This window comes from Melitaea cinxia, chromosome 14, assembly GCF_905220565.1.
Source record: "Melitaea cinxia chromosome 14, ilMelCinx1.1, whole genome shotgun sequence".
NCBI classification, from domain to species: Eukaryota; Metazoa; Arthropoda; class Insecta; order Lepidoptera; family Nymphalidae; genus Melitaea; species Melitaea cinxia.
The window spans coordinates 5,687,457-5,701,202 of NC_059407.1; the positions used below are offsets into that span (position 1 = coordinate 5,687,457).

The 13,746-nt window shown below is 32.0% G+C and overlaps 1 protein-coding gene across 1 annotated transcript; it reads right to left on the bottom strand.

Annotated features, from left to right (window-relative positions):
* Window positions 1–262: 262 nt before the first annotated feature.
* On the bottom strand, window positions 263–640 carry LOC123659869. Its single transcript, XM_045595033.1, has one exon. It carries the CDS (start codon window positions 638–640, stop codon window positions 263–265), a length of 378 nt encoding a protein of 125 aa, XP_045450989.1.
* Window positions 641–13,746: the final 13,106 nt, after the last annotated feature.

A 13,746-nucleotide genomic window follows, 5' to 3' on the forward strand; every position in this document is an offset into this window, starting at 1 on the left:
CACCACTCCGACCACCACCAGGCACGAAAAAAAGCTCAGTCTTCCCTTCATATGATATTCCAGCCCACATCATAACTGAACCACCGCCATATGATACTGTTTCAACGAAACAGCATTGCGAGAACCGTTCCCCTGGACGCCTGTATACTCGATCTCTTCTGTCGTTGCCATGGAGACACATTCTGCTCTCGTCAATGAACAGGTTGGAGCTCCATTGCTCAATAGTCCAATTGAGGTGTTCACGAGCAAATTAAAGTCGGGCTTAACGGTGACCTGCGGTCAGTTTCGGGCCTCTGGCTGGCCGTTTAGGAGTTAAATTGGATTTCTTCAGCCGTCTTCTAATTGGCCACTGACTGACAGCCACTTCTAGAACCCTTCCGAGCTCCTGTTGCACATCAACGCCCGTGAGATACCGATTTCTCAACGAAGTTAAGACAATGAAGCGGTCGTCCGTCTCAGATGTGCTCCGGTGTCTATTGGTTTGTGGTCTCCAAACGAAGCCACTAGTCTCTTGAAACCTTCTGTATACTCGTGAAACAGCTGATTGGCTCATGTTAAGTTTACGAGCGACTTGCCTTTGATGATGGCCCGCTTGCAACAAACCTACAACTTGGACCGTTGCTTCTGAGGTAGTGTCCATTGGATCGCGATTTAAATACTGGGAGCTTAAGGAGATATGTACCTGTCAACGTCTGACGAGTGATTGATAAGAAATATGGGTCACGTGAGCTTTTATACATGATTTAGTCTCGCAACTCATGGGTACCGCAACGAGTAATTTCTGTAACGCTCATGTTTGACCGTATTTATTTAAAAAGTTTTTCATTGTTTATTTGAAAATGGCTATATTTATGAAAAAAAAATATATTTCTTTCGAATAAAAAAAGTTTTACAAAAATCGGATAAGCCATTTTCCGAAAAATCAAACTTATATACCAATATACGGCTTGAGTCGATTCAGTTGCACGCAAGTGTAGTTTTTATTTCATTATTATCGATAAAAAAATCATAATAAAAATGGATACCCGAATAATTATTGTTAGCGGTAGCAGCACTTGCGGTCGCGGGTTCAATTCCCGCTTACGACATAGATTTGTATTGGCCATATAGGTGGTCTGGGCGTTTGTGCTTGTGAATCGTGTGTGTCTCCGGACCCCCGACACAGGAGAAAATCCTACTGGGGGCCGTTGAGTGTAAAGCGTTTATTTATACCTCGAATAGTACTTGAAATTAATATTTTATAATAAGGGACTTCGTTCCTATCTGGTGTCCCACCACGTCAAAACGTTTTTTTTTTAATATTTTAGTATTAATATTTTTTATAGATGAGAATTATATTCATAATCAAAGTAACGGTGCCAACCAACCCGCCTTGTCCAGCGTGGTGACTATGGGCAAAACACATGAGTTCACTCAATTTTTGGCGCGAACTTGTGGAGGCCTATGTCGAGCAATGGACTATATTAGGCTGAAGTGATGATGATGATATCATGCATGTATTACACATAACTATAAACGTTCTTCTGGAATCACTCTTTACTAAATAAAGCCCCATCAAAAGCCGTTGCGTATTTTTAAAGATACCTACAGAACAGCGGGATGCGTCTTTTTTCATACTATGTAATGATGGGTTGAACTTATGACCACTGACGCTCTAAAACAACAGGGTTATCACTAAAATAACGTTAAATGAGTTCTAATTAAGCACACGATATTACGAGCTAAACAAATAAAATATTAATATTTTTTATATATGTATTATCTGCATTGTGTGAGTGAAATCTGGTCAAAGGTCTTAATTGTAAAAAGTCAAGTTGAATATTTGTTAATATTTCTTTTTATGGATTTATTAGGTTTATCTCTTTATAATAAGCTTGAAATGATATTTCTTTCCATGTAACAAAAGACATCATTTCAAAATTAATTAATTATTCTTCACTACAAAAATTTAAAGTTAATAACTTGAATTATAATAATGAAATTAACGCTCTTGTTATTTTCATCAAATCGTCATATAAATCAAGATAATATTTTTATTTGATTTATATCATGATAAGAATCATTTCAATACATTAGAGTTTTGTTTAGTGATTTGTGTTGGTTGATTTTAAAGTAGCTTCCTAAATGTCTCATTCATGTTTTCACCCCGTTGCCTAAATATGGGACTGCTCTGACTTACCCTGATTGCTTACACTCACATCAGTGACATACCTTCTCCCTTACCATGTCCTATTTTATTTTAGCACTGTTTTAATTTGATCAATACAAAATGCAAAAATGAAATTAAATAAAAAACAATGGAATAAATACACAAGTTCTAATTCATAAAATTATTTTATAAGATATTTATTTATTTAATTATTATTTATTTATTTAATAAAATTATTTTATTTAAGAGCATTTTACACCCTCGATCATGACGCTTTGACACTATAAACGCCTTACACAAGGATTACGGCAGCCCTGTGCAAACTTTATAAGTAATCAATTCTACACAACTGACACTTTGCTACTCTCTCGTATATCTTCCGAAACCAATTACGAAGTGATAGCAAACTTTTAATTAATCATAGCAACGTATCCACACTTATCGCAAGAAACTATTAGTGTAGCGAAGCGAATATTGATTACAAAATTAGGTATCGAGTCCACTGGAACGAGATCGTCACGTGATTTGTCACTAATAATTTCTTCTTAATTCACGGAATGGATACAACTGTGGAATAATATTTGAACTGTGGCCTTAGGTTTATTTAACCAATGAAAGAGGCATGTAAGCTAGCTCTCAATATTTGAATATTCAATAAATAATTTCCAATTCTGACAATTATTAAAATATTGAATTTTGTGTTATTATTTATTCGCTTGATACCGGAACAGTACGTTCAGTGATGGTGACGCCATCTTCCGAATGGTTAATACCTAGTAATTTACAATTAGTCAGTCACTATCTTTATCTGTTTTGCAGGGTAGTTCCACAATAAATACTGTTATCATTTAAATGTGAGCTTCTAAAAATTTTATAAGAATGTGTCGTCCTTATTTTAATTATTACTTGTTAAAATACCGGAAGAGCATAAAGATGGAGACGCAATCTTCCGAATAGTTTTCTTTCTCATGTATTGATTTCACATTTTTTGTCCTATAAATATGATAATTTGTAAGTTAAAAAGCAGTTATTGTTTAATTATTGTGCGGCTAACGTTGCAGCTCGATAAGTGGCGTTTAAGTAATTAGTGTGGTAAATTATTCAACGTAGTTAAAAGTTTGTATTGTGAATGCATAACTATAGATTAGAAGTGAGAAATAATTGTTTAGTTGAGTGTTTTAGTCGTGTTCTAAACAATATCTTGATTGCTCTTACGTCACTTCTATTATGTATATCACAAAACTAACATAATTAATATCCGTGTGTGTGATATTCTTCGTAAATATTTGAATGAATTATACAAAACAAATCTATAAAAATGCAAATAGTTCACAGTACATACAGTAGGGTGTGTATACGTTGTCTTAACCTAATTATATATAACAGCACTTTTAATAAAAATCGATAGCCATCTATATCTGCACGATAGCTACAATATCTACTTAATAACTCCGCTCTTGACTATGAAAACGTTTCAATTTTATACAAGATATATTTAAAGAATAAATGAAAATAGATACAGTGATTTTATAATAGTATATAAGATTCAAACAGAAAATAACAATAGCCTACATAATAAACGACCACTTCCCGTTAATGATAATTTTCTTAAACATCAACCAATTCTCTTGTCAAATAAATTGGACAAGTTGCTTGATAAAAAAAAATGTCACTACTTCCCATCTAACCCTATTCATGGTACGAGTCAAGCCAATTAGTGTTACTTTCTACGTTAAAACGTGCTCACTGTTCGTGGCAAACGGCAATCTATCTTGACATAGCTATTCAAATCCTGTTGCTACACAGTATTGAGTCATTGGCTTGGGTTTACATTGAATTATTATGCTAATACATGAATTAAGGTAAACAGTTTGTTATAATGCTAATCATGAGCGCGTTGTTAGCTCAATCGTTGATACACGGTCGAGTGCTGTTTAAGCTTCAGGGCTGTCACTATTCACACCAAAATTTTTGTAATCTTCATATAGACCAACTCATAATATATAAATATATTTCCGATCTGGGTGTCTATTATGGTGAGTCTCCCCATCGTGCCCGAAGAGCACGTTAAGCTATATTTCCCGATTATTATCATAAACACCCGAAGTAGGAGATACATATGTCCGACAACTCGCAGTGGAATAATATGATGAATTAAGCTTGACCCTTCTCCCACATGGAGAAAGAGACTTATGCCTAGCAATGGCATATCACAGGCTGAATCAAATATAGATCAATTCAGATATTTAAGTTAACATCGTATGCAACAAATTTGAAGGTCAAATGCGTAGGGCGCATCTCTTTAAGCGAAAGCTTACTACACGATCTACGCATCTATTATAATTATAATAATAAACTGATTTATAAGTATAAACTCGATTATAGATTGTGAAATACGACCTATTGGTGCGGTCAAAGTACGAATAGCCACATATGGAGGGCAAAGCCAATCGACTACATTTTTTATATTTTGAAATATAATAAAGAAGTATTTGACATACCTACGTGTTATACGTGTATACGCATTCAAATGTTTTTCATAATACACTCACCGGCACGGAAACTTGGCTAAGTATAAAATTTGTGATAACTTTAATTTTTTTCAGTTTACACTGCAAAAAGCCAATTTTGATCGTTGTTCATCCAATTAACGTCTTTAATACGTAATTAAACATAAATAATGTTTTTTTTTAGTTTATAATGAAGTTTAAGCGCAAAATCACATTTACACAAAATTAAATACTGCAGTTTTGAGCACTAGTAATTAAAAACTGTTTAAACTGTTTGATCTTTGGTGAGCTTTTTAATATCGCGTGTTTTCTTCTCTGGCCCTTATGACCGCCTGCATTCGGTCTGGCATGCTTTGGGTGTCAGACCAGTATATATATATATATATATATATATATATATATATATATATTAATAAAGATGTTTGTTGTTTGTTAAATAATGTCTATTTATTTAACAGGTATAAAATATTATATATCATTTTTATAACTTTTTAAGCTTCGTATAAAAGTTATATAAAGACCCTTTAAAAACTTTATTACCGAATAAAGCATAAAAAGATTTAAAGTCCAGTCAGATGTCATACATCTCCTAAAATACTTACTTTTTTATATCTTTTACTTATTAAATATGATATAAATAAACCGTTAATTGTGGTGGGGCATTGTACGAAATACCTTGCTTATAATTTAGATCAGTCTGACTAAGGAAGAATTGAAAACTTACTAAATATTACGGCTAAATAACACTGATCTCATGTGATATTGTGTTCCTATGGTGAGTAAAGCTGTCAGAGCTCCTGGAAAGAGGCGTGGGCTAACAACGCATTTGTGATGTTTCTGGTATTGGAAGCGTTCATTGGCTTGGGTGATCGCTTACCATTATGAGGACCACACCGATAAAAATAATCGTAACTTTTGTAGTAATTTACCATATAATAATTACTTACTGGTTATAAATCATACATATATGCTTATAAGTAAGCAGTAGTTATATTGATATAAAAACAAAATATCAAAAATCAAGTATTTTATTAACAAACATTGCATTCATTTTGAATGTTATAAGTATCTACAAATACACGGAAATCAAATGACAAAACTACCAAATCTAAAAAAATATATTTTAAATGCTAGTTGATTGTTTTTGACCCAGCAAAAACAATTAAAAAAATAAAATTTCGTATTTCCATGACTTGATTTGTATATTTAATTGATTCAACACTGTTCATACTGTTTAATTTTCCAATTTATTCTTGTCATACTCTAATTATGATATACATGAGTATACAATTAATTAGCCTCACCTATTTACTTTATCATTTTCCATATTACATTTTTTCTTCTAATTATTTTAAACTATAACAGATGCCTAAAGATTGTAGCGTAAATTTTATCTTTAATGCCTGTGATTTTTCTATTAAAATAAATGACAAAGGAATATTTCTACTGAGCGACAGAGCTTTAGCATAATGAAAACTTTTTATAGCGACCGACACAGTATAAGAGAATTTGTCGTTTATACTAAATAATAGTTACCGACAAACGACAATAGTCCAAGGAAATTTGTTAGTTTAAATCGGTAAAACTAGTGAACTGATATAATTCTTTAAAAGCTGCATATTCAGAAATAGTATTAATGAATATTAGAATAAATAAGTAGCGGTGTAAGATTAGGCTTACACGTCAAGGCTTTACTACCTCGAGAGATTTTATTGCAGAAAGAATAGTATCTAAGGAATTCAATATAGAAAAAAATATTACATTGAAAATATTCTAAAATATGTATCACCTCAAAAAAGGTAGGATAAATGGTTTCAACGCAAGACTAAATTAACGATACGGTGCGATGTTAAAAATTGAGCAATTGGGTATAAGTGAACAGTTAACAGATTCACTTTCGAAAGAACTATAATGGCCTAGAACTAGCTTTACACATATTTGTTTGCTAAAAAATAAACCGTCTTCAATTACGACTATCGACTAGTAATATGTATTATTAGGGATAACTCGAAAACTACTCGTCAGATCTTTTTCATATTTAAATGGGACTACATGGCAATTCCTTCAAGAAGTTTCATTACAAGAAATAATCTAAATCAGCTTCTACAATCTTAACAGCTATTAGAAGCTTGTGCAAAAAAAAGTTCACGGTCTAGATCATCAAACAGAAATTAGACTCTTATCTGCATGTGGTGAATCCTAAATTATAAGATTAATAAGCGAAATTTTTATATTCTCATTTTTTTTACTCAGTGTGAAATTTCAATATTTATTTTCACTAAAATCGTTCGAAAACAGGCCGCGCTATGTTTCACTTTATTTTTTTTTCAGTTAGCACAACCAATTTTTTTCATAAGGTGCCATTATATGCAATTTTATGTGTAATTTTAAAGTACAAATAATATTGAATACATTTTTAATTGTTTTTGTTACAATAATAAATGAATGCATCGTTATGCAGAGTCCATAATGAGGTCTGGCAGAATCTAATTTTACAAGCATATGCCAAAATACTAAACAATCATAGTATTGTAAACATTGTACAGTTGATGTGGGTAGCTCGTTTGAATATAATTTCAACCACATAATCATAAAATAATTCACTATCCATGCAACAAAATGGCATTACATTCTATTCATTCTCGGTTCGCGTGGGTTAATGAATTATGAACGCGTAATTATTTGAGATTTATCTTATATTAATTAATTATTGAAATAAAACATAGGGTCAGAGATCAAGTTACTATTAATTTATTAACAGAATGTCAGTGGTACAACCTTGAGATGTTACTCACGTTATTTTGATCTAGTCAGTATACTAAGTTACCCCCTTTCTTAGAATCAAATTTATGTAGTCAAAAATTTACATGATTTGAACTCTATAGCTACTTTCATTACTTCTTTTATTATATTCGGTGAAACTTTAGTAATATTTGTTCAATTTAATTGTTCCACAATGTCAGGTGGTCCTAAGTCTTTCAGTTTTATTAAAAAATTTCAAATTGACCAGCACAGCGACTTTATGGGACTCGTGGGCCGAAATTTTTGTTACCCGTTAGTTTATCTAAAACTCTGAAATTTTTGTGCCATCGAATATAATTCTCAATATATTTTAGGTTTTGCCTTCATATAGTACTAAATGTAATAATAACTAACGATTGAAACAGATTTTTGCAACATAATTAATTTTAACCATTAGTTCCTTTTTTAATTTATCAAACAGAATAATGTATATTTTTTTAATAAAAATACACAACAGACTATGGGCATTTTTTAATTTATAAGCAACTTGAAGAAAAAAAAAAGAAAAAAATAAGCTTTTTTTATAATGTAATAATGTATATTAAAGACTAACAATAATGAATTCTACACACACTCAATGAAAATATTTTAAACGTTCAGAAATTCATTACTATATAAAGGATTCTATTAATTCTGTATTACAATTTATAATCATCGAAAAATGACAAATAACGTGATTTATCTTTAGTTACTTATTGAGCTGTATCCATTTTACTTCGAATAGAATTTTAATAATAATTTACGCTTATAAATTACTAATTTATTTATACGCGTTTTACGTGTTACCGTTTTTGGTATAGATTGTCCGAGATATAAGCTTCAGGACCATAATTGGCGTAGTTTGTAGAGTTCGTGATGTCGTTTTAATAACAGAGTTTGCGTTATCTCACGATCTGGTCTGTTAAGGGAGTTATTCACGTGACTATTAGTGTGGTTACTTCACTGTTTCTAACTAAAAGTTACCTAAAAATAACGAGTCAAATATATAACTTTTAAACTATAACCGTCACTATCAAAACTTTTATGTATGCAAAACTTAACGCTGTTGTCATTTTAGAACTATTCGGGTATTCTAAACGGGTTCGGTTCCCGCCTGAGTCTGGGTATAATATAATATTTCTATTTATATATGTATTGTTTCTATGTATATTTGTCAAAAATAAAAATAAATAGTTGTAACAGTCGCCTGCTACCTGTAACACAAACATTAAGTTGCTTACCATAGAAACGGACGACCGTGTATTATGTTATATGATATAAAAGAAAAAGATATATACTCTAATTTTATGTGAACGAAAAATTACATTTAGCACAATTTGATATAAAAACATATTGTACAATACAGTATTGTACAGTGACTGTTATTTCAAACCTCGGACAAATGAACCGTGATAAGCTGTCATAGTGACATTTTATGCGACTGTCGTAACATGAATGGAGCGTTTATCTACCGAGCGACAATTGTATATTCATTTATAAATCACATTAATAAATTGTACATTACGTGCCAATAAATCTACTACATATTGCTTATTAATATTTATTTTTATGACTATACTTTTGACGAAACTCAATGAATATACTAGTTAGTGACTTCTTTGTAAAAATGTACACAAATGACTATACAATTGCAAAAAGTAAACAATATATATATATATATATATATATATATATATATAGATGGTTCGCCTCCTATCTACCTTCCTTTAATGGGGGTGTCAATCAAATACAGGTGTAATAGATCACGTTCAGCGTGAGCTAGCTTTGTGGCTACGGCATTAAAGAAACATAGCCACCCCCTCTCTTCCCGTGGGACTAAGGGATAACATAGTTCCGCTACCACCTTGGAACTTAAAAAGCCGACCGATGGCGGGATATCCATCCAACTGCTGGCTTTGAAATACACAGGCCGAAGACGGGCAGCAGCGTCTTCGGTGCGACAAAGCCAGCCCTGCGGTCACCAACCCGCCTGCCCAGCGTGGTAACTATGGGCAACACACATGAGTTCACGCCACTTTTGACGCGAACTTGGGGAGGTATGAACACAAAAACAATACAATAAATAAAATAAAGAATAAATAAAAATTTACACATTTGACTATACATTTGAAAAAAGTAATATATATATAAAGATTGTTCGACTCTTAACTATCTTCCTTCAATCGGGGTGTCAATCAAATGTAAGTGTAATAGATCACGTTCGGCGTGGGATAGAAAATTTTACTTTGTTTAAATAGACAAGCTACTTTGATACACTCGTTTTGCATACCTTTCGTGAACACGTATGCACGGCTAAATTTTACAATAAAAACATTATACGAGTAAAAGAATTCATTTCCGAATGCGATTCCTTGATTGTATGCGGTAGTTAATATTAATATTTTACTGTAACGACGTGTTTAGGGCTAAGAAAAATATATTTGGATGGTTATGCAGAAGTGCGTTGCCAAAGTAGTTCTTATATTAAGACAAAGTGAAATTTGAAAAAAGGGCTAGAAATTTTTAACCACAGTGACACTAAAACTTGAGAGTAGTATTTATCTACTTCAATTATAAATTGTGTGTTTAAAAAACAGAAAAAATAAAATATTTTGTCATGGATGCCAATATAAGTGTTGTATCAACAATTTTCCGTTTATTTTTAAATATTCGCAACATACCTACTACAAAAACTATTTAGAGATCTTAAATCTGCGTGTATTTTTATGTACTTTAAAGCTATTTCTAGAACAGTGACAGCGCTCTATACATATGTAGGTGTATATCAATGTTTGTGTCTGTGAAGATAAAACATTAAAATAATCTTATTATTACTGCCTGTAAAGTAATTACTGCTACTATAGCAATTTTGTTATTTTAATCGTCTTTCTGCGTTTTCTTGCTGCGTTCAATTGGAATTGGATAATCATTATTACATAATAGTTGTCACTTGAATTTCTGGAGAAACAGTGTTGTTTTTGAGTAGCCCTTTTTTATAAAGTCTATCAATAACTTATATGGAAAATAAATTTAATCAACAACCGAAAAAGCAGTAACTAGAAACTTTTTGACAAATAATCCAATTAAGAAAAAGTTCAACCTTGATAAAAAGTACCAAATAGTAAAAGAGTGACTGGTTTATTTCGGGACTATCAAATATGTACCAGTCAGTTTTTCCAATGGTTATTTACGTCACAAAGGTTTCGTAACACCTACGTCGGAACGGTAAAAAAGGTAAGCGTTTCCAACGGGCCATTGTTTATGTACAATACGTTTTACCCTGTCTCAAATCTGTATTTGTAAGTGTATCGCTTACAAAACAAAGCTGTTTTTAAACGTTCTCTGGAATAATCATTCAGTTTTAACGCTTGTACTTGTATTAATGACCGAAGTTTGAATCGTTGTTATTAATTTATCGGAGGAATCTATTTCATTTTTGATTTATCGACAAATTATTGCTTGTAGTATCGCGATTATATTTGTATTGTATATCAATATTTTCAGTTATATATTGTATTTTGCATTAAAACACATTTACGTGTTATAATATTTAATATAAATAAAGTTATAAATATATGTCAACTTTATTAAACGATATACCTATTATATAAAAAATTAAATGCGAACGTATCCGATACATTCCATAGAACTCAAATCATTCGAAAACGATCCAAAGTATGCGAAGTGGAGGGAGCGGGCTCAATAGGTATTTTTAAAATTCCGATCTGACAGCGTATAATGACAACGCTTGCGCTACGTTGTGTTGGTATTCCACTTAATTTGCATGAAAATAGCTTAAATTATAAAGCTCATCGCGGAACCAGTCATCCGAAGCAAGATTGCAGCGCTGACACTATACTCGTATTAAAATTCAATTTGTTCAATGTCCGTAATTCGTTAAAACATTGACCGTAATGTAACTGATGTAATTGACTGTTTTAAATTTAAATCGATTTGGATGAGTGAGTGTTCGAGTACTTTTAAAAACGCTACCAATTTTTTTAACAAAACAAACTTTGTAAATATCTAGCTAAAAATTCTTAGTACGAAGTAAAGGGAATATACATACATACATATTTACAGTAATATGAGTACAATAAAGTTCCTAACTTCATAATTAAATTTTTAATTTTTAATATCATATCAAGATCGCAAAATCGGTGGCTCATCATATCAAATATCATCATCATATCAAAAATTTCGATCTAGTGAGTACATCGTTCCATAGCTTAATTGGCTAAAGCACCGACACGGTAAATCGAAGATGCAGGTTCGATCCCCGCTGGAACGGTCGATTTTTGATATGATATTAAAAATTGTTAAGGGTATTTATGTTGAAGAAGTTAACAAAAATCAAATAACTATTGAACTATTTTGCATAAAATAATTGTTTTTTATCATTTTTCGCTTGTTTTTATAATATCTCCTAGCTAAGGAGGAGCTTTTCAATGCGACTTTTTACTAGATATTAGAATATTATTTAAATCGAAATTTGGTGCCTGTTATGTGGTTTTATCCGAATTATAACGAGTCTAGAAGTATCCCTTATAACGAGTATTTAATTGATTATCATCAAAAATAGTTAGTTTTCGACTACCTATATTATATATTACTTGCCTATGTAAATTTTGTGGTGTTAAGGAAAAAGGAGATAAGTAGGTAAATATGTATATTGAACATAAATAAGTAGGTAATATATTTGGACTTTTCACAATGGATAATTAATAAGTATCTATAATAAGTAATTAATACCTGTGACTTAACTATTTTTTCATGAGAAATATTAATATTTTGAACCAATGGGTGGAAAAATCTCATTTTTTTTTGACATATCTTCTCTTTCCCTGACACCACAGAATCGATGACGGTTTTTTTTTAATTGTGAGCAGACACTATGACTTTCATAATAGATAGTTTATTTAAGGTTTTTTATAAATTCAATTAATATGCAAAGTAAACAATATAATTTTACTCAATTTCATGCATATTCTTATGTTAACAAGCCGCAGCCTTCCGGTGTGGTCTATGACAATAAGCCTTTTAGAATTCAGTTTGTCTGGCACGTTGACAGACAAGCAATACACAGAAAAATGCCTATTGCTGAATTTTATTCTAATAAAATTTATGTTTTTAATGCATTATAAAAAGGTTTATTGTACTACTTGTTACCGTATTACTATTTATAAAAATATTTTTATAATAAATATTTACGTAAAATAAATGTTTTTTTTTGCTGTGTTGTTACGGCAGTAAAAATATAGCCACTCCCTCTCTTCCCGTGGGTGTCGTAAAAGGCGACTAAGGGATAATACAGCTCCACTACCACCTTGGAACTTAAGAAGCCGACCGATGGTGGGATAACCATCCAGCTGCTGGGTTTGAAATACACAGGCAGACGGGCAGGAAGACGGGCAGCAGCGTTTACGTTGCAAAGGAGCCAGCCCTGCGGTCACCAACCCGCCTGCCCAGCGTGGTGACTATGGGCAAAACACATGAGTTCACGTTATTTTTGGCGTAAACTTATGGAGGCCTATGTCCAGTAGTGGACTGTAAAGGCTGTAATGATAATGATGAGCCAGCCCAGCGATCACCAACCCGCCTGCCCAGCGTGGTGACTATGGGCAAAAGACATGAGTTCGCGCCATTGTTGGCGCGAACTTGTGAAGGCCTATGTCCAGCAGTGGACTGTATTAGGCTAAAGTGAACTGAGTTTATATTTCTTAAGTAATTAAGTACGGCATTCCGGGGAAATCTTAGGAAACATCTGTAAAAGTCACCACTATCGTTGCAGATCACCTGAATTAAAAAAAGAACTTCTCAAACAGCATCCTTCCTTCCTTTGTTCATAACTTTGCGTATTTATTAAGCTAGGGTAAATTTATTTTTTCTTTTTTGTTATTAGTAATAATTTTAAATTACACTTCAATTTAATATTTTCAACTTTGATTGGCTTAATGGCTTTCAGTTGATTTTCAACTCAAGACTTTTTTTATCTTCCATTGTTATTATGATATTTAAATTATTTAAAGTTACTTTACTACTGTTCTTTCTGTAACTGTAATGAAATTCAAGTACTTTACGAGCAGTACATGACAATCAATAAATGCTCAGATATGGCTAATAATAAATATGCTTAATTTTGTGAATTTCTATGGCAGCGATAGCCGTTCACTATTTTATTTTATATTTAACGTTCTTCTACCGTCCAGTTTTCCATAAAGAATGATATATGGTCTTAAACATCTTACATACGTCGCTATTTTCTTTAGGATATCATTCTTTAGGGACTGCGATATTCGTGACATT